Here is an 18,684-nt window from a genome sequence, read left to right as displayed (position 1 = left end):
CAACAGCTGACTCGATCGCCTAACTCTTACTGTCAGAGTTCCTTCGTGTGTAGCAAATCTCCATTTTGGTCGCGTCTTCATACATCGTTTTCACGTAATGTAGACTGATTTAACGAAAATTAAAGGATTGAAAAAAAAAGATTGCGCGTGTGGGAAGACGTGCGAGGTGAGTTGGAGTGAAAAGGCTTTCAGGTATTGCGTCGATCAGCCTGACGTCATAGCGGCTGTGCGTCAGAGATAAATGGTGCATCGAAAAGTAGCAGACCGGTATGGGCAATTACACGGGAGATACGGAAATGGCGCAAGGAGGCAATTTTTTTGAAACCGACACTTACGCCTCCTCGGTTCGCCTTTCAAAGTGCCTGCGTCACCGTCTTCCACGAACAGGTTAAGCGCTAACGACCGAAGCTATGCAGTGCGCATATAACTTTGCAGAGTCAGCTTTCCTGGCTTTCAATTGCACTTTTGCTTCTTGACGGTTACACGATGTTCTTTAGTTGCCCGATTATATGAGCTTCTTCGCAGAATGCCAGGAATCGGCAACGCGTTATCACGTGGTCGTGAGGCCTAAAAGAAAGAAAACGGGGAAACGTATATTGTCACGTTTTAGTGACTGTTGAAAAAAACTGCCAAAAGCATGAGTTAAAAAGCTCTTTCTTGGGCAAACTTGTGCCCATAAAAACGAGTAACGCTCAAAGCACAGCGGTATGGCGGCGAGGGTAGTACTCGTCGGTCGTTCAAACCTGAACCGACGGGCCATGTCCGCCCGCTATGGGTACATGGAACACCGCTTACAATTCCGGAGTGATCGCTGGCACTTGCGCACATTCGAGATTGTGCAATGCACTGACGTCATCACTGACGTCATCGTGGCCGCCATCTTAGGGTACTAGTTTGTCGAGAAGCTGCGCAAACAGGAAACGTAACATGCAGCGCGATAGCATGAAAGGCGCGTCTTGCACCACGGGACGAATCGATAACAGCGATAATCCGGTGAAAACGATCGCTGTAAATAAATTTCGAATATACAATAGGGGCGTCTTGCGCCGAGCAATAACTTGATAAAATGATAACTTCTGTTAAAAAACGGTCACCGGCCCAAAGTCAAGCACTGAATGGGTGACAACATAAGCTGAAGGATTTTCGCTAAAGAGTACTGTAAGTACACGTATAGGTAAGCTCCTTTGGCTCGCGATGCATGGTTTTACTGACGTCGCCGTGTACACTTGTGAGGACCATGCCAAGATAAAGGCAAGCGCTGTTCGCGCAAGTCTGTGGACGCTGAAAGCGACACCTAGAGCACTATGCTAGAACTCCTTATAAGCACCGGTGAATGAAACAGAATGAGTCCATGTTTTCATTCGTTTCGTTGCAAAAGGTTGATTCACAGAGGGGGAAATTGTAGGTCCTGCAGTTTCTTTTATTGAACTTCGCGCCGAAACCCAGGCGATGGTACCAGAGTTTGACGTCACGGATCACAAAGTGCTTTCGCGTGTCTTGGTCCGTTTTCGTGTAGAAAGAAAAAAAAAAAAGTTCTCAAAGCTTTCCAGATTCAGTGTTTGTTTCCTGTAGCAAGCAATTATATGTTTTTTTAAATATATATTTCATAGGTTAGTACAGTCCTCACGCTATCATAATTGACGACGTCACAGTACGGCCTCTGAGATGCGAGCGCGCGCGATCTAGGATGCCATGGTCACGGTGTGCTAGTGCGGAAACTTCAAGGTGGCGTCGCCACCCATCTCTTGCTTATACGTGTTTGCTAGTTTACGGTAAGCGCACTTTATGAATGATGGTTATAACATCCTAGAAGTGTAGTTTACCAATCGAGCTTGACTTATCTTGTTGCTCTTTTATGTGTCTTCAATCGAGTCACTATAGATGTCCGATTGAATATATGGTTTTGGTGCTATATTCTCATATTAGCAGGATTGAATGACGCGAACGATGGTGCTCCTCTGTGATTCTGCATGCTATTTAAAACCCCCTAAGATTCGCAAACTGAGAACAAGTTACTTCTTAGTAATCTGCAGCTGGAAGTACAGCATTCGTCACGACGAATTCCTTATTTGTTCCGCGCGGTCTTCCGCCCCCGGTGCAAATAAAGTTTCTTGTCTGTCTGTCTGTCTGTTCCGCGGAATTCGTGATTCACTGTGTTCTTTATGCCGCGCTGATAAGTAGTACTCCGTCTGCCACGTTACGCGTCGTTGTGACGTCGTTCGGCGTCGTCTGTTTCTTTTTGCGACATCTGTACTCCAGATGGAGACACGATTCGTCCGCACCCCGCTATCGCGCGAGGAGCAGTTATTAACAATTAAGCGAACTGATCGGTCAGTCCGTGGGCGGCGGAAACACGTGCTCCTAATGAGCGTAATAACAGAAGGCTTCCCATATTCATCACAGTCTGAAACTCTCACTCGAGATTTCGAAAGGTTCTGTGTCGTCTGCGAATACGTCTGCTCGCAGCACGAGCAGACGTATTCGTACCCGAGATTCGCGACAGCGTTCCACAGCCTATATAGAGTAACGCGATGCCTTCTAAGACTGATGATCACGATCTTGCTCGTGCTTTTAAAACTGCCCCCACTTGTTCATTTCCGGCACGTTCGTCTTGTTTCTCTTCTTTTTCAAAGTCGCATTCGCTCTAGTGCACAGCCAGTTTCTGGGGCGCGTCGCAAACGTCGTGTGGGAGTATTTCGCCGTTACCGGGAAGCGGCCGTGACTAACTAACTATTCGCAACAACTAAGCTCATCGAGGATTCACGGCACGCTGCCTCTTCGCCGTGCGTATAGTTACGGTTGGACGACGCTGCTGGAAACTGTCGCGACATGACGGCGACGCTGGCGACAAACAGCTGCCCTTGCGGAGGATGTAGACGCTCGCCACGTATACACCGTGTCGCCCGTCTCTATAGATTGCTGCTCCGATCAGCCTAACGTTTCCCGCGTTCGTTGCAACGATGCATTCGATATGTCCGGTTTCGCCCCCCCCCCCCCCCCCCTCCCCGTCGTTCTCCGTCCCCCAGCCCATGCGTAACCCTTTTGCCGGGAGTCGAGACTTGGGCGGCGGGGGCGTACATTTCTCGGTGCTGTGGAAAAAAAAAAAAAAAAACTGTCGCGAGTGAAATTTTTAATCTTCTAAGCGACGCCCTCCTAAAGGATTTTTTTACGGCTTGCGTGGAAGTTTTATAACGTCTGCGAGGGTGCTGCAAGAAATCTTACTTACAAACTTAGTCGTCACTTCGCAAAGGTGTACAATTATCAATTTTGTCCGCTTTAAAATATGTCAATAGAATAGTGATGTCCTTTCTTATCGCCGAGCTACAGAGTTCTAAAGTTACTCTTCGTTTTTTATTTAATCTTGCCATTTTAAGTATCTAGAAGTGTTGCTATTCTAAATAAAAACAATACTCGCGCATTCGGTGGGCTGTGACTTTATATTTCAATTACAACGAACCTAATCGACGTGGGTGCTGCCGTTGCCAAGAAAACAAATTCTTTGTTCCCGTGTGTTTAGGATAGGAGCTCCTTATTTACGTAGCTTCCTCATAATTGGATTGAACACTTTACGTGGGGATAGTTTGTACGAGCGCCTTTGACTCCGCAGTACGGTCCGTGCACGTCTCCATACCTCCACCCCCCTCTCTCTCCCTCCCTTCTTTCACTTCCCCTTTCCCTTCCATCAGCGTAGGGTAGCCAACCGGACTCTTGACTGGTTAACATCCCTGCCTTCCTCCCCCCCCCCCCCCCCTCTTTCTCTTATGCGGGGATTGTGTGTTTGGCCAATTTCAACCTCTTGACTGCAATTTGAGTGTCCCCTTTCATACTGCTTGGAAAGAGAGGGGGGGGGGGGGGAGGGGGGCATTTAACCCGAATTCAGTGAATCTTGCAAACGCGTAAATCGGGAACTCAATAAATGCTGTGTCCTACATCAAACTGACACTCCTCCTACATTATACGGCACATTGCCTTCAACCCTTCTCGAAATTTGCTGAGGGAGGCGATTACGTAAAATATTTATCCAGGATGTAGTCAAATGTTTGGGGTACTGCTGGAAAGCGGCTTAACTAGCTTTTCATGCCGTCATTTTCCTTGAAGATTGACACCAATTTGAGGTGGACCCTTGTACAGTCACAGACGACAAAAAAAAAAAAAAAAAAGATGCACACGGGAAGTGCGTTTCGAATATCCAGGGGGACATATCAAGGATGCGGCATCGACATGCCAGGCCACCACATATAATACTGCGCTGTGTCCGGGCAAAGAAAGAAAGAATCACAAAAAGAAACAGTTTTAGCCTTAGCGAACACGAGGAAACATTTACTTTCTCCAGGTGCATGGCGATTCGGATTTCAGCATCGAGCAACGATACTAAAACAAATTGATATTTGTAACATGCCAGTAGGTAATAAGAACCGACTTGAAAAGAGATTGTGTGTGTGATTCATATTTTTGCTTGCTGCCTGAAACTTGTATAGAATTGATTTACTGATACATGGTCTGTCGCGTTCACGCTTATTTTTTAGTGGACCCCGGACAAGCCGATAACGCTGTGTATACTACACACGTACTAGACTATGCTGTATAAGAATGAATGAATGATATGTCCCTGGCCTGTCTTCGCGTCTCAGGAGGATAAACAGTATATTATTTTTTTCTTTTTTTTTTCTGAAAGGTTGGTATGGGCTAAGCAAACTAGTGGCGACGCATCGGGCCTGGAGTAAGAAAAGCTACTCGAACGGTCTACGTTGGTGTTTTGGGTGCAATGTTCGCTTATTATGCACGGTGCTACAATATCCGTTTACGCGCGGTGTCTGCAGCCTTTCCGGAGCTCGTTTGAGTGGCGCCATCTTTCTTTCTTTCTTTCTTTCTTTCTTTCTTTCTTTCTTTCTTTCTTTCTTTCTTTATTTATTTATTTATTTATTTATTTATTTATTTATTTATTTATTTATTTATTTATTTATTTATTTATTTATTCTTACCTTGCTGCACAGGTGCCGCGTGAAAGTGGCTTAACTAGTTTCTCGCGGTCACTTTTCCTTGAAAACTGACACCAATTTGAGGTAGACCATGGTATGGTTACAGACGACGAAAACCACTTCCCGTGTAGTTTTCGTCGTCTGCGACCATACCATGGTGTACCTCAAGTTGGTGTCAGTTTTCAAGGAAAAGTGACCGCGAGAAACTAGTTAATTAAGCCACTTTCACGCTGTACCTACGCAGCACATATTCACCTCTTATCGCGGTATATTCGAAATGCACTTTCTTTCTTTCATTCCTTCCTTCCTTTTTCTTTCTTTCAATCCTTTTTTTTTTTTACTCTTGCCTTCCTTTGGTGCATAGGTTGTTTATTCCTCGCAATATGCTCTCTAGCTTTGACGGGGAGGAAACTACCACGGAGCCGTAAAGTCACCGCCGTACTTTCTTGGCACGGTCGAAGAAAAAACAGGAACTGCTCAGCCTATCAATGAAAGTTTGACGATAAAAGAAAATACAGACATAAGGAAGCACGGGAGAGAGAGAGAGATCGCGTGTGTAGATCGCCATCAGCACGCGAGCTGCAGCGCCTGAGCTTCGAAGCGAGCAGCTCGACATTACACGCGAGAGGGCTCATGCCCGGGGACCTCCTCCGCCACCAGTGCAGGGTATGGCGTATAAAAAGGTCGGCGCTTTACGATGTTGGCACACTTTTAATGAGCCGCGCTCGTTAATAACGCTCGTAAAATAAAGGCAAGGAGAAACGGGGCCAAGAGGAAACCGCCATGAGCTCGTGCGAGGCTGCGGAGGTGATGACGCAACTTTCGTCACCGCTTCGTTTATCGCTTCCACTTCGAACATTAATTTCGCTTTACTAGCCGGCTTCTCTTCCTTGGCGCTTTTATCTCTTATCTTTCTTTTTTCTTTCTGTTTTTCCCCCCTGCGCGCCTTGCTGTGGATGCTGTGTTTAGCGTGCATTGCGGTGGGGCCCGTTAACGGGACTTCGCCTATAGAGGCCTCTCCGCAGAGTGACTCGTTCCTTTGAATCAATGTTGCCAGTTTTATATTTTGGTTTTTACTTTTAAAAGTCCTTCGTCTCTCCTTCGGGTCTATCCATCTTTCGGTCTCTAGGTCAATCCTGGTCGTAAATGAAACGACGTTGCCCTTTTGTTTATCTCCAGCTGCTGCGCGTTCGTCTAGCGCTTCGATCCTCTATATCGTAGCGCCATCTGGCCGCTCGTCTTTGAACTGCGCCTTAAAGCGGTGCTTAGGAGGTCAAACGTCTTTTTTTATTAAAATTTTTTTGCGATAGTATCTTTATATCCGAAGGACGCTCGAGGCCATCTGGGTAAATTGGGGCGAAGAGCGTGTTGACGTGTGTAAAAGGCGCAAACGTTCCGTTTGATTTTGTCCGCCTGTTTTTTGTTTTGTTTTTTTTTTTTTTTTTTTTTTTTGTTTTTACGTGTGTGGCATCCGCGTTTGAGGGGTTTAGCTATAGAGGCCGCCAGATTTCTCACGGCGCACTTTTTTTTTTTGTGATGTTCACGAACTTACAATTTCACTTTTTTTTTTTTTTTGCCGTGCAAGAAATCATACCGCGTAATCATTGTTATAGTTATTTTTTTCATGGCGTCGTGGTCACGAATATATAATTTCCTTTAGCTGGGCTGTTTGAGTTGCGTGGCAGTGCCTTGTGGCAGTGCCAGTGCACCAATTTACCGTTTCCAGATATATTTATACAGTCGACTTCAAAAGCTTTCGGGATGTGCGTTCCACGAAACAGCCGGTATTCCGGCTATTTTTTACTTGCAGCCAGTAAAAACAATACAACACCATCGGGGATGTCCGAATATTCGAAAGTATCGTCGCACGAGGTACTTTCACATTGTCCTATATTCCATTAGATCTAGCTAGACCTAATACAGTCGAACCCGGATATATTTAACCCGCATATAACGTATTATTGTGTATATCGAACAACTGCAAAATCCCCTTGAAACTGTTATTATTTGTTTATCATTTCATCCATCGAATTACCGATTTTTCGAACTATTTCGCGATCCCCTTCGAGTTCGATATATCCAGGTTCGACTGTATTTTCTTTGTCTACTTAGAAAAAGAAAAAAAAAAAAACGAAGGAAGCTCGCGTTCGCCAATCTTGGTGGGGCTTTACGCGTGGCGCTATATTTGGCGCATGCGCCCATCGTCGCGGCGGCGGCGGGCACTGGAGCGTTCGAAATGAAAAGCTAACCCCCAACCCCCTCCGCACCGTTTTTGCCCTGCGGCAGCAGAAACGGGGCGGTTACCGCGCCTTCTTCGCAAACTCCCAAAGTGCCCCGAGCGAGAGGTACATACTTATAAACTGCCGCGCTCGGCGTCTTCTCCGCCGTAGTATGTACACGCAGTGCATTTAAACGTCGGTGCCCCCTCCGATAGCCCCCCCGCGCACGGAGAGACCAGAAAGGAAGCTTCCGGCGCCAGCAGCGGTGCTTTGCGGGGCAAGCGCGTATCAGCTGGGAGGCATCAGTCTCCCGGTGCTTGTCCTCGCCGGTAACGTGCGCATATATAGCATCGGCTGCAGTGCAGGAACGCGTACACTGCTTTCCTTTGATCCGGCGGCAGTGCACGAATGTCGAGGCGGCGGCTGGGGACACCCGAAAAGGATTCTTCCTCGGCTTCTGGGGAGTGCGGAATGCTCTCGGCTTCCTTCTTGGCTCTTAAGCATAAAGCGTACTCACTTGGTGGGGGGGTGGGGATGGCGCCAGGTTTCTCTGCTTCGTTTTCCGCGTCTTTTTGGCTTTTTTTTTCGGAAGCGGGTGGGCGGGAGCGCGGCTTTTGATGTGTACAGAAATGTGCGAAGTAAGGGAGTCTTGTGGATGCAGGCCCGGAATCTAGTCTCGGGTCCGAGCGCTCGCGCCGTGCTCGCGTGCATATACCGTCTGCGCCAAGAAAAGCTTTATCTGATCTATATGCAAACTCTTTGGGGGCGTGCAGTGAGACCAGTTCCGGGGCTGAGACACCGGGCCTCGATTGGTCCGAAAGGATTTAGAAGCGCTGTGAGGTTCCCCCCGCGACTCTTTGCTAATCGCTGGCGGGCTTTGAGGTTTTACGAGAGGGTATTTTAAGAGGAGGTCCCAAGTATCGACTCTCGAAGTGCTTACTGTTTGAAAGGTTTATCGCAGTAGCCCGACTCTCCCGCTTGTGAGGGTTCTTTAATTGTAAGCGCCTTTACTAGTATAAGTTCAGGTGTGATGGAGAACTGATGCGGCATGGAGGAAATGAGCTCTCCATCAACTGAAGCAGCAAGCGTGTGACCCAAGGCGACAAAGGTGTGAAATTGAAGAGTGATCAACCAGAAGGCTATGATAGATTGATTACGGACAACGCATTTTATAAGTCGATGTTTCAGTGTCTTTATGAAACGGGCCTGCATGCTTATATTTAACCCCATTATGACTTAATGCCTCGTGGCAAACCAAGCGAAAAAAAAAATGAAGTGCTGGGTGAGCGGATTTGCGGTACTACTACATTTGCTGATGCCGACCCGTCTTAAAAAAATTATTCCCGTTAATATTGTGAGGCCTCTTTGATATCTAATCTACGTACAATATCAACAGTATCAACGCTGACAAGTAGATAAAAGCACCACCACAAGGCCTTTTCGCAACCTTGGCAAAGTCACGATCGGGCACATTTTTCTGTAAAATGCAATATCCGTTCGTCTCGGAGGCAAATTTTGAACATACGCACTTTTTCGATACCGCACAAAGATTGGACGTCGTTTCCTTCGGTGTGGCAGTTAAAGTACAACACGTGATATTTCATCTCGGCGCGAATTCGACCCGCCAGGTAATGTTCACGACGAGAAGCTTTGTGGACTTATTTTACCTGCCTGCCCCACGCTCAAGCACTGCGCACTTTGAAATTATTATTACTCTCAATTTTGCATTATCTATTTTTCTGGGTGAAATATTAGCGAATGTCAGCTGCACAATACGCATAGAATTGTCGTACTATAAGTGATGCCTCTTCTGAAGATAAAAGGAACATGGTAATGCCATTCGCGTAATGTTTGTAGATTTCTCGTTTCCAGCGGCATTCTTATTTATTTATTTATTCATTTAGGTACCTCACAGGCTCCAACTGGAGTATTATGTGAGGGGGCGTTACAAATTTAGGTGCGAACAGAAGCAGTTTGAATATTGTTATTGAAACATCGTTATACAATAGTGAACGAATAAACAGAACAATGTCATAAAAGTAAACACTTCAAAACAAAATGCTGCATGTTTTTTCGTTGAAGATAATTATTCTAGTGCGTTTTGTGAGATAAAAATTGGGAGGGCTCTTACGCTTCGCTTTTAAGAGTGGAGCGCGATAGTATTCAAAGATCCCTGACTTCTACTCATGGTTCCCGACGACTGCAGCTTATGCAACCGTAATGGTTACTGGCAAACACTCGCGGCGAACGCTATGCACTTAGGCGAGCTTTCTGGTGGAAACTGCGACCTCTTGCGTGGGCCGATCCCGGAGGTTGTGCACAGCCCCGCCAAAAGAATTGCATCGTTTTCATGTTTCTATTATTGTTTTGCACTGTTAACATTTCAGTCTGAGAAGATGTAACATAAAAGGCATGTACTGTCGCTGTTTTGTTTCATGACATTTGTTTGTGCATGGGCTGTCATTCTCAAAATTCCGAGGAATAGCTTTGCCAAGAATGCAAGGCAAGGTATGAGCAACATTAACGATAGAATGTTGTGGCATAACTAAACGTGGTTGGGGATGATTTCCTCATCCGCGGGGCGCCAATGCCGACGCCGATGCCGGATTTTCTGCGACACGGGGTCCTAAACGCTAGCGCGTTAATGTTTTTTCCCAGTCTGAACTCATCGGAAGGTTTGTCTCATTGGCTTGCCTATATGGGCGAACGGTGACGTGTCCAATGCGGGAAGCATGATGTTGAGTTTGCCGATATCGGAACCCTTCTCCGCGAGTGCGTCGTGCTCAAGTTCATCATGCCTGTCAGGCAGATCACCTCGTGTTACCAATGTCAAAAACTACCCATGCGTAGATCTGCTGGCTGTCCAACCATCATATTTAGGGCTCAGCTGTGACCGCCGTTGTCAGCTGGTGTCATTCTTGAAATGTATCCATGGAACCTCCAGGATTAAATTTAAAGAAAAGTAGCCATAGCGGGCCATTGACGAGAACAGTAGCCAATAAAATCACTGTGTAAAGGAGCTCGCACGTGATGCCAGTAAGTGAGGATATGGGGTGCTTTCGACTTTTGGTTGGGGGAGTGTCTTGCACATTAATATCAGCTTACCTGAAAGAAATATGCGAAGGGCAGGAATTACAAGGCTATCTGTTGCAAAACACGGCTACTTATGAGACGTGCATTATAAGTAGCGGACATCGGGACCCGTGCCAAAGTATTTCGAAAGTACCAGGAAAACTAGTCAGTCGGTGTAGTAGTCAAAATTTTAACAGATTAGAGTACTCAGAGGTAGCCCCCACCCATTCGTCGCAAAGTAACCAAACGTACAAACCGCGTTTGTTACCACGGCTCTCGTGCGTTATGGGTATTGTTTAGACCAGTATAGCCCACGTATATCCGGTTGCGGCTTGTCTGACTCGACGTTTCGCACTCTTGTCTCACGCAGACTGGCTACATCTACTCTCCGTCGAGGGGCATGTTCACCATCGAGCCCGTCAGCGGTGGCCAGGAACAAGACCAGCGCGGCGCTCACGTGCTCAGGCATCACCGAGGCGGCCAATCCACGACCAGCAACAGTACCCAGGACCACTCCTCTGGTGAGTGTGCTTGTGTCCGCTTCCAGGATTGCTGCATTTCAGTGACGCTTCGGACCGTCGGTTATAACTCTATCGCGCGCGCGATATTTCTTTCGGCTGCCTGGCTGCGAAGCCAGTCGGCTTACGTCATCGCATACTGTCCACGGAACTCCAATCGCTCACCGCTGAGACGGTCCAAAGTCCTGATGCATATAAAATGCGCACAGTTTTCTCCCACCTGTATCCGGGTGTGATCACCGTTCGAAGGGGAAAAAAAAAAACGTAGGCGACGATTCTTTCACCTGCATGTAGCAGCGCGTGCACAGTACCCCTTGGGGCAATTGAAAGGGCGTGCCCAAGACGTTCTGGAGAGGCTGGAGTGGCTAATCGAATACCCCGCATAAGAGTGGTTGATGAGACATTGTTCAACGAAAGCACTGCTGTTTACATATTAAGACATCATATTCGAATGTATACAGATAACTTACTAATTGCAGCTTAAGGACGAATTAACTGTTTCATGTTATTAAAGAGAAAAATTGCCATCCACTCGAGTGTAGCAGAATACTACAAAGGAAACCCGTACGGTATTAAGCAAATTCGTAAAGGTTTCAATCGTACTTTAGTGCTACACTTAGTTCGATGACAATTTTTCCCTTGCATGAATTTTCCTCCACCTTGTCGGATTATGCAGAATGTATTTGCGATATTACGTCTCATTTCTCAACAACTGCAGTGCGCAGGCATTGGACACAGCTCACGAATTAAATGAACGCATAGTTTCGGTTTCTGTTGGGGGGGGGGGGGGGGGCTTCACCCGCGTGCGTGGCCTCGCTACCTAGCAGTTTGTGGGAAGTTCTGTTGGAACAAGTCGCAGGCTCTGCCCTGGCGCTTCATGGTCATGGGCGCATCAGCTCTTGTTGTCGAAATTAAGAAAAAATACCCCGGCGTTCTTGTAAGTGCAACTGCTAGCCACAACCTGCACAGGAAAGTTACCTTGCATGTAACCTTATAGGAATGGCTGACATGCTGCGTGAGCTGTTCGCGGTTGCGTCGAGGTTTTCTAACACCCACATGCGACTCTTCAGCTTGATGTATACGGAGACAGTATTTACAGAATACACGAGCACGATTGGCTTTGTTTACACGTGGAAGATACCAGAACAACGACCTCGCTGTTCGACGGTGCACGACGCACTAAAGGAGCTTTGGGCGTTTCTTGAAGGTTGACTCGGCGTGTCGTGATCGCCTTTGGCCATCTGACATTTTCCTTGTACGCGCATGCGCTTATGTAACTTTGTTTCGTTCCCTTTCTTTTTAATTTTTCCTCGCCCTTTCCCGTCTTTATTGTAGCGAACTTGACCATTTCAGACGCCAGTGAATTATATTGACTGAAAACTTGCTTTCACTGCATTTCTTGCGTATTCAGAATAATATTTAAAAAAAAACATACTGCTGCAGAATAGATCGACAATTTTCAATTATTTAGTGAGTTTTGTCAAGTTCACAGAACGTGGACTCCATGGGAAAACTCACTACAGGAACATTACATATGAGTACACCCACTACAGTACATACAACGACACACTCGCTGCTCCTAGCAAGTGCACACAACCGTCTACCTTCCCACTCGTCTTACTAAAACATATTGAACCCGTTATTCATGCTTGCAACACGATTCCAACCAGAACAGTTTCAAGGTGTATGCGACACATTTTGAGTACCATTACTTTCGTCAATGCCGTTGCCGTTGACGCATTTTCTTGGCGTACACAATTGTGTGCACAGCGTCTTATACAGGGTTCAAGAAAACGTTACCGCTGAACGACTTATATCGGCGCAGTCAGTGAACGCTAGGGAACTATGGAAAACAATACGAAACTATATACAGCGTTCTGCGAGTATGTTTACGCGACGTTCTATGCATTCACTGCAACCCAACCACGATGCGAGTTTTTTAAGTGGGAGAGCAAGCAGCCCTGTTTTTTAGACTCTCTCTCGGCCTCTCCCACGCACTGTACACGCGCAAACACCTAACCTAACCTAACAGCCCCCTTAACACAACGACGCGAACCGCCAGACGCACCTGCAGCTATCGAGAAGACAGATCAAGGCGCTTGGGCCAGTCCCGGAGTCATTGCAATAGCAGGGCGACTCACGGCTATTTTTTCGTTCTTTAATTACGACGTCTAGCAAATTCTTTGGGTGGCCCCTTTGAGGTGATAGGCAGGTTTGGCAGTTTCACGGTTTGTTAATATATTTGGTCGCGAAACGGCTTACCTTTATACGACGTTTATTTGTGTAGACTCGCAAAGCGATCTGTCGTTGCATGCCTGTACTGGCTCCGTCGCATTAAATTGATAGCGCCGCTCATATACTCCACCGCATCTATTGCTTTTCTTTTCACAGTCGTCGGAAGCGCCTTTTGGCATCTGAAATGCACCCGCGCGGGATTCTACTAGTTAAGAACAAAATGGCAGCCTTCGTCGCTGCACCAGCGAAATTAATGCGTCCGGGTTATGCTTCGCCCACACTGCCAATCCCGTTTCTTGGCGTGCTATATGCTCAATCCTCGGTTTCGTTTGCGTTGTCAAGCGTGTCATATCTCCGTATCACACTTCGTCGTGGACGTTATTCTGGTTTTGCCTTTTCCCAGAGCACCGGCAGCAGGCGTGCGTTTGTCGACACCGCTGCCGCTGAGCTCGAAGGAGTGGCTGTCTTAGTGCGAGACCCGAGCCAAATAAGCTTCCGAGGAGAGCCCCTAGTCGAAAAGGTGGCAAGTCGCCACGGTGAGGGGGGGGGGGGGGGGGGGGACATCCAAAGAAGAAGACGTAGACGTCGGTAATAGATCGAGTACCGACGCGCACGAAGAAACAACAAAACAAACAAACAAAAAATCCCCGCGAAATAAGAAAAGTAGTGCCAGCGACGCCGAGCACAGGCGCGGGAACAGCAGACGACACACAAGCAGACGTCTGTCGTCTGCGAGAGAAGCAGACGATATTAAAACACACCGCGAAGGATGGCGCATTAATCGCGGAGTAAAGTGCAGACGAAGACCAGTATGATCCCTCCCCTCCACACGCTAAAGAAGGCGCGGCGTGCGAGGCGAGGAGAAATTTCTATTTAAAATTCAGTTTCCGGCTTCGCTCGCGCTCCCTGCCTCCGGTAGTCCATGTGTCATCTCTCGCGCAGGGGCCACATGTACGCAGAGGGCTGGCGGCACTTAGGAATGACTTCCTTAATCTCTCTTTGTTTCTGTCGGGCGCTTTCCGACTCGGGCGCGAGCAGCTCGGCGCCCCCCCCCCCCCCCCCCCTCTCTCCCCACCTTCCCTGGATCTCCTAATCTCTTTGTCAGTCGACGCGCGCCGCAGGTGAGAAGCTCGTTTTGGACGCCGCCGGGGTGAGGGGGGGGGGGGGGGGGTCGCCGTGGTCTTCACGAGCTTTGTGTTTTCCGTGTGTGTCGGGAAGCCTTGCGACGAGTACAGTTTTGGGAGAAAAAAAAAACACATTAGCTCACACAAGTAGACTTCAACTCCCGATGTTGTAGAAGCTCTACTACACGTTTCTTGCACTTGGAAAATATGTGATGGTTGGGAAGTAGTTAGACCTTATTTTTGATAATTAATTTGGTCTCAAAATGCTAAACGTTGCATCATAGAAAGTTATCGCGTCGTCATGGCACTGGGCAAAGTTTCGTGACGTCGTGCAGCAGCGAAGCTATAGATATAATGACGTTTCTCACAAACAAAAAAGAAAAAGAAAAAACAACGAGGTTTCTGTGCGCATTTCTTCTGGCTGGGCTCGCGTGTGGCAAACGTAGTGAACGCGGGAAATAATTCGAACCAGTGTATTATGACGTCACGAAAAATCCTTCATATGGATAGCGAAAGCAAAACTGGTTGCTAGAAACAAGTATTGTAATAAATTTCTCGGGGGCACTCATGCTTCCCAGTACTTTTTTCTGGGTTTTAGAGGGTTCGGACCTTAAGTTCACTTGAGCAAAAAAAAGTTGAAAATGCCATGCCATGGCTGCTATGGTGACACATACACGGATACGCTCACAGGTGAACACGAAACGTACACTGACCTTACGCAGGAAAGGATATAACGCGCATACGGACGAGCTTGAACTCTCTAATGCCTCAGGGCCACCGTTACGACACAAACCCAATCCACCAACCTTGCACTATACACAAAAAACCACCGAATTTCACTACGCTGTCAACCATACAGTCATGCCATGCCAATTAGTAGCCCCTGTCGAAGTACTGCTGTCATGTCATTACTGCTTTTACTTGTGTGAGCACTGTAAAATAATTCACACGCTTAACAGCAAAAAGGTGTAAATACACCTGTAACTCACACCCTTACACCCATTTTGGGTGAATGGGTGTAAGGGTGTTATGGGAATGGGTGTAAGAATGTGAGTTAAACAGCGAAAGAGGGTGTAAATCGATCAATAACTCACACCTTTACACCTATTTTGCATGAATGGCTATAAGGGTGTGAGTTAAACAGCGACAAAAGGGCGTAAATCGATAAGTAACTCCGCAACCTTACATCCATTCACCCAAAATGGGTGTAAAGGTGTGAGTCACAGACCCATTTCGCACTTTCTCGTTTTTAAGGGTGTAAGCTATTTAGCACTGCGCCTTCGTCGTGCGCGTTTTTTTTTTTTTTTTTCTTTTCTTTTGCCTCCGCTCTCGCCCTCTCTCGATTCGACTCGTCGCTCGACTGCCTCTTTCTCCGAGCTTAATGCGGCGTCGCCGGCGCCGGCGCGCTTTTCCGCGGAGCTTCGCCGCCCTGCGCAACGCGGAACGGCCGCCTCCCGGTTTCCAGTGTACGAGCTGCCTTCTTCGTTGGTGGCCGCTGGCGTTAAGCCGCGAAAAACAAGCATGCGCGCTTCCCAGGCTGAACCGTGCGAAAAACGAAAAGCAAGAAGAAAGAGCCTTCGCTCTCCTCGCTGTATACTCGAACAAAGGTCCACCAGTGATGTCGGTTGTGTGGCCCCGGCCCGAACAAAGGCGACTTTTTTTTTTCCTTTGATGCTATAGAGAGCGGCCGGGCGTGCGTACGAGGTCCTTAGTGTCAAGTTATACGCCGGCTTCTGGCTTTCTAGTAGCTTTTGTGTCGAACAATGATGGCGCGTTCGCGCTGGAACCAGAGAAAGGGTTCCGCTCCTTCGACTGTGGTGAAATAGCTTGGCCACTAGGTGTGCTTCTCGTTCGGGGTAAGGGTCGCGGATTGAGTTTGTGTTGTGGCAGTGGTACTGAGACATTAGAGAGTTTTAGCTTGCCTGTAAACGTATTGACATTACCGGAGACACGGTCTGCAGCAAGAACGACGCTGGCACTGACGTCTTGTGACGCTTTCTCCCAGCCACAGCGCGTTAGAAACGTTGAAATAGTAGGCGGGTGTACGTATGTCGAAAAAAAAAAAGTAATATAAAGCATCTTCACAATTATGAAGCTGCTGACGCATTTATCGTGAGTTAAGTAAAACATCGTTGGGAATGATAGCACTGTGTCCTCTCTGGTTAAGCTCCGCGCCCCAAGGTGGCGCCACTTGCGTTGCTACTGCCGGACGCGCGACTGTAGTCCGGTATTCCGTAAATTGTAATGCGTTTACGGACAAGCGTGTCCATTATATCCTAACGGACATAAAGGAGCAATAATAAGTTCAACTATATTAGTAAATTGCGCTTCTGCAACAGCCTCTTGCCGTGAAAGGAGGCTTTGTAAGCCAGAGCAGGCGTTATTAGAGGTTTTTGACTAGTCCGCAGGGTTACCGGAGCCGTGCACGGCTGTGGCAAAGATGGTGGTGACACCTTGTGCCGCTTTCTCCAACTACAATGCGTTTGAAAGATTTTTTTTTTTTTTTTTTTGCGTTTGTGTTCTCGTCGAGAGGAAATCGTAAAAGGACAGTACGTTATTGACTATGCCGCTACCGACGCTTTACACCAGTTGTCAAGCAGAATATGATGGGACACTGCAGTGTTAGTTTTGTTTGCTCTGTGGTTAAATTCGATGGAGGTGATGGTGATGATGACGATGATCACGATGGCATTAGAGGCAGTGGCACCCACCTACCCAAGTGGATTTGTCGAGGGTCGGGCGGATATCAGAACTTTATTAGAGGTATGACTTTCGAAGTACATAATTATGACAAATAAAACGAAGGGCAAGGCAGAATAGAGAGACATTTCTTGGAACAGTCATTCTGAATGAGCAATAAGAAATATGTAATAGAGAAAGTGAGCGATTAATCAAATGATCTATAAGATTAACAACGGCATCGATTGGTTTGCGGAATGATAAGATGCTTCATCGTGGTACTGCCGCTCCTGCGCGCAGAGCGCGCACCTCCACTGCTGCCTCCTCCTTCTCCGGTTGTAGAAAAACTGTCGCGTCGCGTACGCTGAGAGACGAGAAAGTAAGCGGCTTCCGTCTATAGTCGAATGGGCGGCGTGCTCGGTAATCGCTGTGCGTACTGGCGCCGTGGCCTGGCAGGCGTGACAAAACGGCGCAATTCGCCTCCACTTCCGCCGGCACGCCCGTGCGTCTCTTCACCCTGCTTCACCCTGCTTGTCAGCTGAACGACGTCGATTTGGTTTCGAATACGCGGCGGTGAAGGGAAGCGAACGCGAAGATTGAAACGCCGCTGTAGGTAAAATGAAGAGAAAGTATATAGGCGGAACAATAAAGTGGACAGAGCGCGGGTGGCAGGGCTCTAAAAAAAAAAAAAAAAAAAAACAAGGAATCGTGAACACCGAATGAAGTGTACAGTCTCGAGTGAAAACTTGGAGACCGCGTCATCAGTAATAAATAAATAGATAAATAAATAAATAAATAAATAAATAAATAAATAAATAAATAAATAAATAAAGTTCTTCCAGCACAACTCTCCAACGTGGTGTTGCTTCATTACACTGAATTGGTCTAACACGCTCATATACGTATATAGGCTGTAGCACTTGATTTCATTTTGATTTCTAGCTGCTGTACATTTTACTTGTCAGATATCATTGGAACAAATTCGATTTTCGCGTATACGAGGGTATACAGTCGCAGCAGTGTGTAGGCAAATAAATATTGAGTTGGCGTTTAACGTCCAGAAGGTGGGCTACGAGTCAAGCCTTGGAGGAGAGCTTCGGATGAATTTCGACCACCCCTGGGGTTCGTTTAACGGGCCCTCAAGACACGCTGCGCTAGCGTTTCTCATTTTCCTTTTTTTTTTCATTTGTATTCCGCCCCCATCGATATGCGAACTCTATTACTGGGATTCGAACCAGCGACCTCATACTCAACAGCGCAACGCTGTCGCAACTGAGCCACCGTAGCTACATAGTTAATAAGTATAAGCAAGCGTTTCGATGCGTCGCAGATGTCAACTGCTAGCTTTCTAGGAAGCTGCAGCACAGTCTAGAAAAACCTGACGGTATTATATGTACCCTTTGCGTTGCGTGTATTTTACGGCACGAATGTGTTTGTCGCGCGCTGGCGTGGGGCTGCGTCGTGCGCGCTCGCGTTATGTAAACGCAAACTCAAGCCAACGGAATGCCGCTCGCGTATTGACGTGTCGGTGCGGCTTCTCACGGGTGTTCCCTGTCTCGGGCCTCGCTATTCGACCCGCACTTATCGCTGTGCGGTCCTTGTGCTTCGTCACCTTGTACGGCCTTGTCATAGCTGCGAGATCGGTGTCGGGTGTAGTATGGTCACTTGCGCTCCAAGCTTCGCGTGAAGCTGCATTGGCTGTAGCAGTACAATGTGCAGATGTTCTGGTGGCAAAGGTAAAGGATGTAGTCGTATAAGAAGACAGTACTCATTGGAGTTCTTTGAACATCAACTGCACCCGCTGGGGTGGCTCAGTAAGCTAAGGCGTTGCGCTGCTGAGCACGGGGTCGCGGGATCG

General features: G+C 47.4%; 1 protein-coding gene across 1 annotated transcript in view; it reads left to right on the top strand.

Annotated features, from left to right (window-relative positions):
- The window catches only part of LOC119431596 (A disintegrin and metalloproteinase with thrombospondin motifs 9-like), a 372,677-nt gene that overhangs the window by 208,600 nt on the left and 145,393 nt on the right, over positions 1–18,684 (top strand). Inside the window, exon 3 of the mRNA XM_049657933.1 lies at positions 10,641–10,791. Coding sequence (XP_049513890.1) covers positions 10,641–10,791 — 151 coding nt within the window. The remainder of the gene's footprint in view (positions 1–10,640; positions 10,792–18,684) is intronic.

The sequence above is a fragment of the Dermacentor silvarum genome, chromosome 10 (genome assembly GCF_013339745.2).
Source record: "Dermacentor silvarum isolate Dsil-2018 chromosome 10, BIME_Dsil_1.4, whole genome shotgun sequence".
Lineage (NCBI taxonomy): Eukaryota > Metazoa > Arthropoda > Arachnida > Ixodida > Ixodidae > Dermacentor > Dermacentor silvarum.
Note: the sequence above shows the minus strand (reverse complement) of the source record. Positions and strands in the feature narration are given on the sequence as shown.